Source organism: Lepus europaeus, chromosome 5 (genome assembly GCF_033115175.1).
Source record: "Lepus europaeus isolate LE1 chromosome 5, mLepTim1.pri, whole genome shotgun sequence".
Classification (NCBI taxonomy): Eukaryota; Metazoa; Chordata; class Mammalia; order Lagomorpha; family Leporidae; genus Lepus; species Lepus europaeus.
The window spans coordinates 34,104,881-34,120,831 of record NC_084831.1 but is presented as its reverse complement, the minus strand read 5'-3'; the positions used below and the strand labels follow the sequence as shown (position 1 = coordinate 34,120,831).

Sequence of the window (15,951 nt, the reverse complement as noted above, 5' to 3'; positions counted from 1 at the left end):
TATTCTCTCCCCTAGGCCCTGGAAACCATGATTCTACTCCCTGTGTCTATGATTTTGACTGTTCTAAGTACCTAATATAAATGGAATCATATAGGATTCGTCCTTTTGTGAGTGTGTTATTTCATTTGGAATAGTGTCTTCAAATACATCCACAGGGTGGGGGATGGGAGCCCAGTGCTGTGGTACAGTGGGTAAAGGCATCCGCCTGTAGTGCTGGCATCCCATACAGGCACCAGTTCAAGTCCTGGCTGCTCCACTTCCAATCCAGCTCTCTGCTATGGATTGGAAATCAGTAGCAGATAGCCCAAGTCCTTGGGCCCCTGCACCGACATGGGAAGACCTGGGGGAAGCTCCTAGCTCCTGGCTTCGGATTGGCTCAGCTTCGGCCATTGCGGCCATTTGGGGATTGAACAAGCAATTGGAAGAATTCTCTCTCTCTCTCTCTCTCTCTCTCTCTCTCTCTCTCTCTCTGCCTCTCTGTAACTTTGTCTTTCAAATAAATAAATAATTTTTTTTTTAAAATTCACCCATGTTATAGCATGTGTCAGAATTCCTGTATTTTCAAGATTGAACAGTATTCCATTGTGTATATACTATCCATCTATCAATGGACGCTTGAGTTGCTGCCATCTTTGGCTATTGTGAATAATACTATTATGAATGTGGGTGTATACACATATCTTTGAGTCTCTGTTATAAATTCTTTTGGATATATACACAGAAGTGGGATTGTGAGATCACATGACAATTTACTTTTGAAAGAATTGCCATGCTGTTTTTCACAGTGGCTGTAGTACTTTATATTCCAACGAGTAATGCACAGAGGTTCCAATTTTCCACAATTTTATCTATATTTGTTATTTTCTATAGTTTTGATAATAGTCATTCTAATGAGTACTTATTCATTCTTGCAATAAAATCTCTTGTGCACCTAGTATTATGCCAAGCATTCTGTTTGACACTAGAGATAAAATTATGAAATGAGTATGAACTAAAATAAATAAACTTCCAAATTCTGGAAGTATATATTAAAAATCAATAAATTGCTAAGGATAAATGGTTTAAAAACTAGGATACAACTAAAGATTCATATCAGAAATGTCAAACTTAATCCTATTTTAGCAAATATGTTAACTACAAACTATTATCTAGATCCTTACTAAAAGGAAAAAAATACTAGATTTATACTTAAACATTAATCTTACTGCTTAGCATAGGTGTTAAAATGTATAAAATATAAATATTGATATAATGCATGTAAGGCCAAAGTATGGCATCTAACTGGAATGTTACAGTCACCAGGATCAGATCTCACTAACGGCCAACTCAAGTGCTATCTACGTTGTTCAGGCTACTGATTGTTTTTGTATACATATTTAAGGACTAAATCAAATACAATATTGTTATTGTATACACATTCTAAGTACTAAATCAAACTTACCATTTCCCCAAGTACTTTTTTTTCTGAGTCAAGTGATCGAACCCGATTTCTTAAAGTCAGTATTTCCTCATCCAGTCTCTGATTATGTTCTTTTGCTTTCTGTAGGTCAATTGCATCTAAAATAGAGAGAACACAGCTTACATGGCTGGATCAAAGCTTTAGTTTGGGGGCACTTGCTCTAAAACCCAAGGTAGGGCTAGTCCTGCTCCCTAGTCAGTCCCACCATGTGTCTGTATGGGGCTCTCTCCACAGGACAGTGGTTAGACTCTCTACTCTCAGAATTTTCTACCAAACTGTTGAAGCAGAACAGAAAGTTTTGTTTTTTCTTCTCCTCCTCCTCCTCCTCCTTCTTTTTTAAAGATTTATTTATTTATTTGAAAGGTGGAGTTACAGAGGCAGAGAGACAGAGGTCTTCCATCTGCTATTGCACTCCCCAAGTGGCCACAATGGCTGGAGCTGTGCCTATCCAAAGCCAGGAGCTTTTTCCATGTCTCCCACATGGGTGCAGGGGCCCAAGGACTTGGGCCATCTTCTACTGCTTTCCCAGGCCATAGCAGTGAGCTGGACTGGAAGTGGAGCAGTTGGGACTCAAACCAACACTCATATGGGATGTCAGCACTGCATATGGTGGCTTTACCCACTATACCACAGCACCAGCCCCAAGTTTTGTATTTCTTACACTATACTAATGTGCTGGACATTGAGTATAGGTTTCAAGTAACACAGACCCTTCTTGGGCCTGGAATTCTAAACAATTGAGCCTACCTTCCAAAAGCTAAACCATCAAGAAAATCATCTTCCTAGCTTGCTTTCCATTCTGCCTCTTTTATATACCTGCTGGACACTTCTCTTTCACTCATCAATAATAAGACCTTCGTAAGATCACACCTAAGAGCAGGGAATGAACATTTCGAAGTTAAATAGAGTATTTAAAACCATTTTTCTGTGGTGCACTATGTTAATCCTCCGCCTGTGGCGCCGGCATCCCATATGGGTGCCGGTTCTAGTCCTGGTTGCTCCTCTTCCAATCCAGCTCTCTGCTGTGGTCTGGGAAAGCAGTAGAAGATGGCCCAAGTGCTTGGGCCCCTGCACCCGCATGGGGGACCTGGAAGAAGCTCCTGGCTCCTGGCTTTGGATCGGCACAGCCCCAGCGGTTGCAGCTATTTGGGGAGTGAACCAATGGAAGGAAGACCTTTCTCTCTCTCTCACTCTCTGTAACTCTACCTGTCAATCAAATAAATAAAATCTTTAAAAAAAAACTTTCTGTCTGCACCACTGCCCATAACATCATCGCTCTCTTTCAGCTCAGCACTTCATGTTAAGACCTGTACTTTCCAAGTTATCATTTCAATAATATAAACTTGCTACTTGCTGCCTATAACTTTCCTGAAATTGTACATCATGCTCTATTTTTCTCTTGCACAGCATATTGGCAGAAGGACATTGAACCTCTCACCCCTAATCTTGTTCTCCTGCACAGTCTTGGTTCCCTGAAGATGCCCAGTCCTGCAGATCACAATGAGACCCTTTGTGGCTGGCAGGTGCATCCCTGTGGATGGTGAAGGGTTGACTCGTGTGCTGAGGGCTGCTCCCTCTGAAGGGGTCTCCACAGGGCTCATGACCACACCCACACACATGGCCAGCAGTTCTTTGATTTATACTCGTGGTAGGCACGGCTAGCCTTTAGAATGAGTTTGCCAATCCAGTCACCTCCAGCAACCACAACAACCACAGCTCTGTGGGCAAGAGATGAGCTTGGAGCCTGAAGGCAGCTTCATGCAGGTCATCTTACTCTCAGGGTTGTGGGAGGTGATGGTGACATAGGGTCCTCAGGCTTCCTCTCCAGGCAGCACACAATCTTGCCCTCGGGCATGGTGCCTGTGGGGAGAACATTACCAGTGTGGAGCTGGGCCTTCTGCTGCAGTACCTGAACTGGTTGTGTGCATGCCCACGGTGGTGAAGGGGAGTTGCTTCTGCCTCTTAAACCTGTGCAGATCCCACAAGAGCACTTGCGAGCAGGGCACTGCAGCCAGGGTGGTGGATGAATGTCCCTCACGAAGCTCTCTCTGTAGCCTTGCTGCCAGGCAAAGTCCACCACACCTGGGGTGTTCCTGTGATGCTGCACATGCTGGGTAGGGCAGAACAAGCGCTCTTTCTTTACCCATGGATCACACAGCCAAAGGAAGGGCCTGCTCACGAGCATGGACCAAAACAGCCTAGCAAGTTCTCCCTAGCATTTTCTAAAAGATCTATCTATCTATCTATCTATCTATCCATCCATCCATCCATCCATCCATCCATCCATCTATCCATCTATCCATCTATGCATGCATCCATCCATCTATCCATCCATCCATCCATCCATCCATCCATCCATCCACTGGTTCATTCCCCAAATGAATAGCCTGGGCTGGGCCAGGCAGAAGCCAGAAGCCAGAAGCCAGAAACTCCACCTGGTCTCCCTTGTGAGTGGCAGGGACCCAAGTGCTTGGGCTATCTTCCTCTGCCTTCTCACGTACATTAGCAGGGAGCGTATCAGAAGCCAAGCAGCTGGATTCTAACCAACACTCTGATATGGGATGCCAGTGTGGCAAGCAATGAGGTTGGGCACCACAACAACAGCCCCAAAGTGGAAATTTTTATCCAATCTTTAACTGACACCTTGTCACAAAATAATATTGTTAAGATTTGGCTAATTTTCTTCAAAATATTTTATATGCATATACTAATATACAGAAAAAGGTTGGATTAAAAATTCTTAACAAGGGAGGCAGGCACATTTTTAAAAAAATATATTTATTTATTTATTTGAAAGCCAGAGTTACATAGGCAGAGAAGGAGATAGAGAGAGAGAGAGAGGTCTCCCACCCACTGGTTCACTCCCCAATTGGCCACAATGGCTGAAGCTGTGCTGATCCAAAGCCAGGAGCCAGGAGCTTCTTTCAGGTTTTCCATGCAGGTGCAGGGGTCCAAGGACTTGGGCCATTTTCCACTTCTTTCCCAGACCATAGAAGAGAGCTAGATTGGAAGTGGAGCAGCCACATTAGGAGCCAAGAATTAAACCCAGGCACTAGGACATGGGATATGGGTGTCTTAATCTGTGGGTTAAATGCCTCCATCAGCAGGTGCTGTGACTTAGTGGGTAAAGCCACCACTTGCAGTGCTGGCATCCCATATGGGTGCCAGTTCAAGTCCTGGCTGCTCCAAGAGAAATACCAGATGACCTTCAGAGGATCTGCAATTAGACTGACAGCTGATTTCTCATTGGAAACCCTACAGGCTTAGAGGGAATGGAGAAACATAGTTTAACTCCTAAAAGAAAAAACTGTCAACCAAGAATACTGTACCTAGAAAAGCTCTCGTGTATAAATGAAGGTGAAATAAAGACCTTCCATAACAAAAAGGAATTGAGGGGGGCAGCGCTGCGGCATAGCAGGTAAAGCTACTGCCTGCAGTGTCAGCATCCCATATGGGTGACATTTTGAGTCCCAGCTGCTCCACTTCCCATCCAGCTCTCTGCTATGGCCTGTGAAAGCAGTAGAAAATGGCCCGAGTTCTTGGGCCCCTGCACCCACATGGGAGACTCAGAAGAAGCTCCTGGCTGCAGGCTTCGGATGGGCATGGCTCTGACTGTTGCAGCTCATTGGGGAATGAACCATTGGATGGAAGATCTCTCTCTCTCTCTCTCTCTCTCTCTCTCTCTGTCTCTCTCTCTCTCTCTCTCTCTGCCTTTCCTCTTTCTGTGGAACTCTGTCAAATAAAATAAATCTTTTAAAAAGAGAAGAAATTGAAAGAGTTTGTCACCACTTGTCCAGCCTTACAAATGATACTTAAGAATATGCTACACGTAGAAACAAAGAAAGATAGTCATCATTATGAAAGAATGTGAAGGCAGAAGATTTCCTAGTGAAAGTACTAAGGAGGGGCGAGTGCTGTGGCACAGCAGGTAAAGCTGCCGCCTGCAGTGCTGGCATTCCACATGGGCACCGGTTCAAGTCCTGGCTGTTCCACTTCCAATCCAGCTCACTGCTATGGCCTGGGAAAGCAGCAGAAGATGGCCCAATTCTAATTCCTTGGGCCCCTGCATCCACATGGGAGATCCAGAAGAAGCTCCTGGTTCCTGGCTTCAGGTCAGCTCATCTCTGGCTGTTGAGGTCATTTGAGGAGTCAACCAGTGGATGGAAGATATCTCTGACTCTCTGTAACTCTGCCTTTTGAATACATAAATAAAATTTTTATTAAAGAAAAATACTAACGGAATCCAAAGTAAAAAATAGGAATGTTAAGGGAAAAATTGTAGAGCCAAGTCATTACTTATCAATATCCTTGAATGTAAATGGTCTAAACTCTCCAATTAAAAGATATAGACTGGCTGAATGGATTCAAAAACAAGACCCACCTATTTGCTGCCTACAAGAAACACACCTCACCAACAAAGATACATACAGACTGAAAGTGAAAGGATGAAAAAAAGATATTCCATGCAAATGGAAAGCAAAAAAGAACAGGAATAGCCATCCTAATGTCAGATGAAACAGACTTTAACACAAAAACTGTTAAAGAGACAAAGAAGAGCATTATGTAATTATCAAGGGATCAATTTAATAGGAAGATGTGACTACAGTAAATATATATGCATCCAATGCCAGGGTGCCTGGCTATTTAAAACCAATGTTAATGGATCTAAAAGGAGACATAGACTCTAATACAATAATAATGGAGGACTTCAACCCTCCACTTTTATAAATAGGCAAATCAATTAGACAAAAAATCAACAGAGAAACAACAGAGGTAATCTACACTAGGGACCAAATGGACTTAGTTGGTATCTACAGAACATTTTATTCCACAGCTGAAGAATACACATTCTTTTCATGAGTGCATGGAATTTTCTCTAAGATAGACCATATGTGAGGTCATAAGGCAAGTCTCAACAAATTCAAGAAAATTGAAATCATATCATGTATCTTTTCTGACCACAATGGAATGAAGCTGAAAATTAACAACTTAAGAAACTCTAGGAAATATGCAAGCACATGGAGACTGAACAACATGCTCCTGAATAAACAGTAGGTCATAGAAGAAATCAAAAGGGAAATCAAAAAATTCCTGGAAGTGATTGAAGATGACACACAATATATCAAAATTTATGGGATACAGCAAAAGTAGTGTTAAGAGGGAAGTTTATAGCAATTGGTGCCTACATCAAGAAATTGGATAGGCATCAAAGAAACAATCTAACAGGACCTAGAAAAAAATAACAAGTCTAAAATTAGAAGGAGGAAAGAAATAAAATCAAAGAATAAATAAACAAATTTGGAGCTCAAAAATATGAACGATTAGTGAAATGAAGAGGTGGTTTTTTTTTTTTAAAAATAAACAAAATTGATACACTGTCAGCCTAACTAATCAAAAAAAGGTATAAGACCCAAATTAATAAATCAAAGAAGAAAAAGGAGATGTTACAATAGATACCACAGAAATAAAAGAATCATCAGGATATACTACAAACAGCTTTATGCAAACAAAAGGGAAAATCTAGAAGAAATAGATTTCTGGACACATACAATCTACCAAAATTGAGTCATGAAGACATAGAAAACATAAATAGATCAATAACCAAGACAAAAACTGAATCAGTAATAAAGGCCCTCACCCCCCCCCCCAAAAAAAAAGCCCAGGCCTGGATGGTTTCACTGCTGAATTATTTTTTTGTTTGTTTTAAATTTATATTTATTCATAAAAAAGAATGTGTATTCTTCAGCTGTGGAATAAAATGTTCTGTAGATACCAACTAAGTCCATTTGGTCCCTAGTGTAGATTACCTCTGTTGTTTCTCTGTTGATTTTTTGTCTAATTGATTTGCCTATTTATAAAAGTGGAGGGTTGAAGTCCTCCATTATTATTGTATTAGAGTCTATGTCTCCTTTTAGATCCATTAACATTGGTTTTAAATAGCCAGGCACCCTGGCATTGGATGCATATATATTTACTGTAGTCACATCTTCCTATTAAATTGATCCCTTGATAATTACATAATGCTCTTCTTTGTCTCTTTAACAGTTTTTGTGTTAAAGTCTGTTTCATCTGACATTAGGATGGCTATTCCTGTTCTTTTTTGCTTTCCATTTGCATGGAATATCTTTTTTTCATCCTTTCACTTTCAGTCTGTATGTATCTTTGTTGGTGAGGTGTGTTTCTTGTAGGCAGCAAATAGGTGGGTCTTGTTTTTGAATCCATTCAGCCAGTCTATATCTTTTAATTGGAGAGTTTAGACCATTTACATTCAAGGATATTGATAAGTAATGACTTGGCTCTACAATTTTTCCCTTAACATTCCTATTTTTTACTTTGGATTCCGTTAGTATTTTTCTTTAATAAAAATTTTATTTATGTATTCAAAAGGCAGAGTTACAGAGAGTCAGAGATATCTTCCATCCACTGGTTGACTCCTCAAATGACCTCAACAGCCAGAGATGAGCTGACCTGAAGCCAGGAACCAGGAGCTTCTTCTGGATCTCCCATGTGGATGCAGGGGCCCAAGGAATTAGAATTGGGCCATCTTCTGCTGCTTTCCCAGGCCATAGCAGTGAGCTGGATTGGAAGTGGAACAGCCAGGACTTGAACCGGTGCCCATGTGGAATGCCAGCACTGCAGGCGGCAGCTTTACCTGCTGTGCCACAGCACTCGCCCCTCCTTAGTACTTTCACTAGGAAATCTTCTGCCTTCACATTCTTTCATAATGATGACTATCTTTCTTTGTTTCTACGTGTAGCATATTCTTAAGTATCATTTGTAAGGCTGGACAAGTGGTGACAAACTCTTTCAATTTCTTCTCTTTTTAAAAGATTTATTTTATTTGACAGAGTTCCACAGAAAGAGGAAAGGCAGAGAGAGAGAGAGAGAGAGAGACAGAGAGAGAGAGAGAGAGAGAGAGAGAGAGAGGTCTTCTATCTGCTGGTTCATTCCCCAATTGGCCACAATGACTGGAGCTGTTCTGATCCGAAGCCAGGATCCAGGAGCTTCTTCTGGGTCTCCCATACTGGTGCAGGGGCCCAAGGACTTGGGCCATCTTCTACTGCTTTCCCAGGCCATAGCAGAAAGCTGGATCAGAAGTGGAGCAGCCGGAACTTGTACTGGCACCCATATGGGATGTCAGCACTTCAGGCAGCAGCTTTACCCCCTACACCACAGCGCCAGCCCCTCACTGCTGAATTATACAAAATCTTTAAAGAACCAGTTCCAATTCTTCTGACTATTCAAAACAATTAAAAGGGGGAGAATCCTCCCAAACTCCTTTTATGAGGCCATCATCACCTTAATTCCAAAACAAGAAACGGATACGAAAAAAAAAAAAAAAAAAACAGAACAACAGACCTATAGACCAATATCCCTGAGAAATACAGATGTAAAAATCCACAATAGATTACTAGCTAATCAAATCCAGAAAGAGCACTCATCAGGGCCAATGTGATTTATTTCTTATATGTGGGGATGGTTCAACATATGCAATTAATAAATTTGATATATTGCATTAACAAACTGAAGAATAAAAACAATATGATTATCTCAATGGATGCACATTTGATAAAATATAACACCCTTTCATGATTAAAAAAAAAATCTTAAGCAAACTGGGGATAGAAGGAACATTCCTCAGCACAACCAAGGCAATATATGACAAAAACATAGCCAGCATCATATTGGGGAAAAGTCAGAAACATTTCCACTAAGATTCAGAACCAGACAAGGATTTACACTCTCACCACTGTTATTTAATATAGTTTTTTAAAAATATTTTGCTTGTTCATGATGTTTCTCACTTTTTAAAAAAGATTTATTTATTTATTTGAAAGTCAGAATTACACAGAGAGACAAGGAGAGCCAGAGAGAGAGAGAGAGAGAGAGAGAGAGAGAGAGGTCTTCCATCTGCTGGTTCACTCCCCAAATGGCCGTAATAGCCAGAGCTGCGTCGACCCAAAGCTAGGAACCAGGAGCTTCTTTCTGGGTCTCCCACGTGGGTGCAAGGGCCCAAGGACTTGGGCCATCTTCTACTGCTTTCCCAGGCCATAGCAGAGAGCTGGATTAGAAGTGGAACAGGGTCTTGAACTGGCACCCAGATGGGATGCTGGCACTGTAGGCAACTTTACCTGCTAAGCCAAAGTGCTGATCCCTTAATATAGTTTTAGCCACAGCCATTAGGCAAGGAAAAGTAAAAGAACTCAAAGTGATAGAAATTGGAAAGGAGGAAGTCAAATTATCCCTGCTTACTGATGACATGATCCTATTTATAAGAAAGTCAAAAGTCTTCACCAAGAGACTATTGGAATTCATAAGAGAGTTTTTGATAAAGTTGCAGGACATAAAATCAACACACAAAAATAACTAGCCTTTGTATACAAAGAATGCCATGGCTGAGAAAAAAACTTATAAGATCAGTATGATTCACAGTAGCCATAACAATTTTAAATACCTTGGAATAAATTTAAGGACATGAAAGAGCTCTACAATGAAAATTACAAAAAATTAAACAAAGAAATAGAAGGTGACAAACACACAAAAAAATTGAAAAATCTTCCATGTTCATGGACTGGAAGAATTAATATCATCAAAATGTCCATACTACCCAAAATAATTTACAGATTCAATGCACTCCCAATCAAAATCCCAAAGACATTCTCTCAAATCTAGAAAAAACAATGCTAAATATCATATGGAAACACAAGAAATCCTGAACAAATAAAGCAATATTAAACAAAACAAAGCTGGAGGCATCACAATACCAGATTTAAAGACAAACTACAGAGCAGTTATAATAAAAATAGCCAGGCAGTGGCATAAAAATAGCATGCATACCAATGGAACAAAATAGAAACTCTAGAAATTAATCCACACATCTCCAACCAATTAATCATTGACAAACAAGCTAAAATTAGTCCCTGCAGAAAGGACAGTCTCTTAAAAAATGGTGCTGAAAAAATTGGATCTTCATGGGCAAAAGTATGAAACAAGACCCCTACATTACATCTTATACAAAATTCAACTCTTAATGGATAAAGGACCTAAACCTATGACCTGACACCATCAAATTAGTAGATGAATACATCAGGGAAACTCTGCAAGACATTGGCATAGGCAAAGAATTCTTAGAAAAGACCCCAAAAGCACAAGTAATAAAAGCAAAAATAGACAAATGAAATTACACCAGAATAAGAACCTTCTGCACTGAAAAGGAAATACTCAACAAAATGAAGAGGCAACTGATAGAATGGGAGAAAATATTTGCAAACTATGCAACTGAAAAAGGATTAATATTCAGAATTTTTAAAGAGCTCAAGAAACTCAACAATCACAAAACAAATGACCCAGTCATGAAATGGGCAAAGGATATGAACAGGCATTTTTCAAAAGATGAAATTCAAATGGCCAGCAGTCACCTGAAAATATGCTCAGGATTGCTAGCCATCAGGGAAATGAAAATCAAAACCATAATGAGGTTTCACTTCATCCTAGTTAGAATGGTTATCATCAAAAAATAAAAAAGCAATAAACACTGATGAGGACAAGTGGAAAAAGTTAATCTTATACACTGTTGGTGGGAATGTAAACTAGTACAACCATTATGGAAGACAGTATGGAGATTCCTCAGAAATCTGAAAATAGATACTCCTGGGAATTTACCCAAAGGAAATGGAATCAGTATATGAAAGATTTATCTGTTGCAATGACTTTGAATAGCTCTTGGCATGACTGTTGAGGAACATTTTGTTGTTGTTGCTGTTTTGTGTGTGTGTGTGTGTGTGCAAATTGTTGAACTCTTTACTTAGTATAGAGTTGGTCTTCTGTGTATAAAGTTAATAAAAAAGGGATCTTTGTGGAGAATGAGACTGGATATGCAAGAGGGAGGAGGAGGAGATGTGGAGAGTGGTTAGGAGGGCGGGTATAGTGGGAAGAATCACTATATTCCTAAAGTTGTACTTATGAAATGCATGACGTTTGTATTCCTTAAATAAAGGGTTCCTTTGGGGGGAAAATGAAATAAAACTTTAAAAAATAAAAAATAGAAAGATTTATCTGTACCTCCATGTTCATTGCAGCTTAAGTGACAATAGCTAAGATATGGAATCAACCCAAATGTCAATCAACCAATAAAGAAAATGTGGTATATATACACTATGGAATACTTCTCAGCTGTAAAAAGAAAAAAATGTCCTCTCTTTTTGCAAAAAAAAAAAATGGATGTGAATGTAAACGCTTATGCTTAGAGGAATAAGCCAGTCCTAAAAAGAAAAATATTGTATGTTTTACCTGATTTGTGGTAACTAATATACAGAGCACAAAAAATGCAATGTATATGAGTGAAATTGACATTTTGAGATTTGATTATTGTTTATAGCCCTTGTTTATACTCTTGAGGAACAATGGTTTTTCTAACTACTTGTTGAATTCTTTATTTGGTAGAGGGGTAAGCTTGTGATTATAAAATAAACTGAAAGTATATCACTGAAAAAAAATAAAAGAAAAAATAAGAAAGGAAGGAGGGTGGGAGTGTGGACAGGAAGGACGATAGGGTGGGAAGTATCATCATGCTCTTAAATCTGTGTAAATGAAATACATGAAATTTGTTCACCTAATATAAATAAAAAATTTAAGGTAAAGAAATATAAAAAAAAGGAAGGTTAAGAAAGATGAAAGTTGAGAAATATTCCTTCATCTTCAGTTTTCTGGAGCTTATGTAAAATGATGTTATTTATTCTTTGAGCGTCTGTTAGAATTCACTCATAGTGAATTTAGTGAAACTGTCTGAGCCTAGGATTTTGTGGGAAGATTTTGAACTACAAGTTCAATTTCCTTATTACCATTAGGGCCATCTCTTTGTATGAGTAAGGTTTGGTATTTTGTGTTTTACAAAGAATGTGTTCATGTCATTCAGATCATCACATTTAATGGCATAATGTTATTCATCATTTTCTATTATTATCTTTTTAATGTGTAGAAATATTCTCTGTTATGTCTGACACTGGCAATTTGTGAATTTATATCTTCTGTTTTTTTCAAGATTAGTCTAGTCAGAGGCTTATCCAATGTTATTGATCATTGTGAAGAACCAGCTTTTGGTTCTACAGATTTACTCCACTGTGGTTCTATTTTGTGTCTTATTCATTTTAACTCTTATTTTTGATAACTTGTTCCTTCTGCTTGCTAAAGGTTTAATTTGCTTTTCTTATTCTGAATTGTTAATGTGTAAGCCTAGATTATTTTAAGTCCTTTTTTTGATGTCTGGTATAAGCATCAAAATACTATAAAGTTCCCTCTAAACACTGATTAAATTGCATCCCACAAACGTTGATATTGCTGTTTTTATTTTCTTCAATTCAAAATACTTTCTAATGTAACTTGTAATATTTTTTCTCTGAAGTCATGGGCTTTTCAGAAGTATGTTGTTTAACTGCCAAATATTTGGAGATTTTTTTCAATATATTTCTGCTACTGGTTTTTAGCTTATTTCCATTATGGTCAGAGAACATAATTTGTATGACTTTAGTTCTGCACAGCAATTTTGTCCTATGGCTCACGGTGGCCTCTTTCGGTGAAATTTCCATGGGTACATGAAAAAAGTGTGCATTCTGGTAGAATTTTCTATGCATTTCAGCTAGGTCTTGTTGGTAACATTTTCAGTCTTCTCTATCCTGACTAATTTTTTCTGTTTACTTGCTCCATTGATTGCTAAGAAATCAATATTCATTTTATAATTATATTCATATATTTTTGAAAAGGAGAGCACATCTAATTTTAGAATTATTTAAAGCTAATAAACATATTTTAAATGACTTGTATAGTTGTTATTATTACAACATTCAAATAGCTAGTAGCATTTCTATGTAGTCAAGCTAGAGTCAAATAAATTAATTCAGCAATGATCCCAAACCTATTGCTTTTTTAAATTTTTTTATCTTTTATTTTTTATTTCATAAATGTGAATTTACAAAGTGCAACTTTTGTATTGTTGTGGCTCCCCCCCCCACCTCCCTCCCTCCCGTGGCCCTCCCCTCTCCCTCTCCCATCCTGCCCTTTATCGAGTTTCATTTTTAAATACCTTCATATACTGAAGATCAACTTAGTATATACTAAGCAAGGATTTCAACAGGCTGCATTCACACAACCGCACAAGGTATAGGGTGTTGTTCGACTAGTACTGTTTTTAAGTTTCATAGTTTCATAGTAAAACACATTAAGGTCAGAGATCCTATGTGGGAAGCAGGTACCCAGTGACTCCCGTTGTTGATTTAACAATTGGCACTCTTATTTATGACGTCAGCAATCACCCGAGACTCTTGCTATGAGCTGTCTAGGCTATGGAAGTCCCTTGAGTTCACCGACTCTGAACTTGTTTAGTCAAGGCTGTGTCACAGTGGAGGTTCCTTCCTCCCTTCAGAGAAAGGCGCCTCTCTCCTTGATGGCCTGTTCCTTCTGCTGGGGTCTTGTTCACCAGGGTCTTTCATTTAGATTGTTTTTTGCCACTGTGTCATGGCTTTCCATGCCTGTGAGACTCTCATGGACCTTTTAGCCAGATCCGAATGTCCCAAGAGTCGATTCTGAGGCAGGAGTGCTGTTTTGGGCATTTGCCATTCTATGAGTCTGCTGTGTGTCCTGTTTCCCCCGCAGGATCATTCTCTCCCTTTTAATTCTATCCTTCATTATTTGCTTACACTGGTCTTATTTGTGAAATCTCTTCAACACATACCCTATCTTTTTGATCGGTCGTGTATTTATACTTATCACTTTACCAAGTGCGCTGGCATTGGTACCTGCCTCCTTGGTAAGACCTATTGGCTTTGCAGTGAACAAATGTATGTGAAGTATGGTTAAATGCATTATATGCTGTCTTGCTCTCAGTGGTTCTAGTAAAATATGTATTGTTGGTGTTCATGACAGGTTTTGGAATAAGCCAAATAGGAATCTAAATGCCAGTCCTGATACTTAATGATTGCAGAGCTCATTTAATGTCGCTATGACTCAGTTTCTTTATGAAATGGGAATAATAATACTCACTCCTTAGAGTTGCTGCGAAGATTAGAGATAATGCAGTAAAGACCCTGGTAGAGTACTTGTCACTTAATAAACAAATGGTAGAAGTAATAGCAATAGTAATATTAGCGGTAGTATTCACTATTTCAGCTATTAAATAATATTATTTAATGTCATTACATTATTGCTTAGTTTATTATCATTACTTCTGCTAGAATAACTCACCATTTTCTTTCAGTTTTATCAAATTTTCTTTCAGTTTCTCAATTTCTAGATGAGCCTTCTCAAGTGCAGAATCTAAAAGAAAAAAATATCTGTGTAAGAAGCAAATGATTAGTATAGCAATCTCAGTTCAAATAACTCTATCTTTGGGGCATTACCTTTCTTTTTTGAAAAAAAAAATTATTTAATGAATGCATTTTGCAGCTGGCACCGCAGCTCACTAGGCTAATCCTTACCTGCGACGCCAGCACCCCAGGTTCTAGTCCCAGTTGGGGCGCCGGTTCTGACCCGGTTGCTCCTCTTCCAGTCCAGCTCTCTGCTGTGGCCTGGGAAGGCAGTGGAGGATGGCCCAAGTCCTTGGGCCCTGCACCCACATAGGAGACCAGGAGGAAGCACCTGGCTCCTGGCTTCGGATTGGCGCCGCGTGCCAGCTGTGGCAGCCATTTGGGGGATGAATGCATTTTTCATAGGTACAACTTTAGGAATATGGTGGTTCTTTCCCCCTTACCTACCCTCCTATCCCAACTCCCATCCCACCTCCTACTCCCTCTCCCATCCCCTTCCTCATTATGGTTCATTTTTAGTTTAATTTTATATACAGAAGACCAACTCTGGGACATTACCTTTCATCTGACTAACTGTCCTTAGAGTTTCCACATAAATGCTATCTCCTCTAGCAGGGTAGGTTCTATGTATGAATATACATATAGAGTGCATATACACAAGCTAAGATGGCTAAGGTACAATTAAGTATCAGAATTTTATGAAACACGCAGTCCATTTTGCCTGAAACATCATTATGCAAGCACATGACTATACTCAGAATTTTCCCAATGTCTGCTAGAGAGAGAGAGAGGGAGAGGGAGAGAGAGAGAGGGAGGGGGGAGAAAGAGAGAATTTCAGGACACAGCTTTTGGTGCTGTTGGAGAATTGTATGAGGGTGGCAGAAGTCACTGGAGTTGATAAGATTTGAGGTGTCTAATCCAGATCTTACCCCTCTGCCTCCTGACACCTCCTAATCACCAGTGTATGACTAGTGGGTTGCCAATAGTGTCAGGATGGAGAATCTCCTAGAGGCAAGGAGCTAATGTGAATCTTACAAGAGATCACTCCTTTTTTCTTTCTTTCTTTTCTCTCTCTCTCTTTTTTTTTTTTTTTGACAGGCAGAGTTAGTGAGAGAGACAGAGAGAAAGGTCTTCCTTCTGCTGGTTCACCCCTCAAATGGCCACCACGGCCAGTGCGCTGTGCTGATCTGAAGC

At 39.4% G+C, this 15,951-nt stretch overlaps 1 protein-coding gene and 1 pseudogene across 1 annotated transcript in view; both read right to left on the bottom strand.

The window, feature by feature from the left end:
- Positions 1-2,847: 2,847 nt before the first annotated feature.
- On the bottom strand, positions 2,848-3,606 carry LOC133759060 (large ribosomal subunit protein uL2-like; annotated as a pseudogene).
- A 537-nt stretch (positions 3,607-4,143) lies between these two features.
- Positions 4,144-15,951, bottom strand: part of CCDC30 (coiled-coil domain containing 30) — a 38,155-nt gene continuing 26,347 nt past the window's right edge. The window contains exons 4-6 of the mRNA XM_062190063.1: positions 14,696-14,767; positions 4,400-4,459; positions 4,144-4,166 (exon numbers count right to left, since the gene is read on the bottom strand). Of these exons, the coding sequence (XP_062046047.1) occupies positions 4,144-4,166; positions 4,400-4,459; positions 14,696-14,767 (155 nt within the window). The remainder of the gene's footprint in view (positions 4,167-4,399; positions 4,460-14,695; positions 14,768-15,951) is intronic.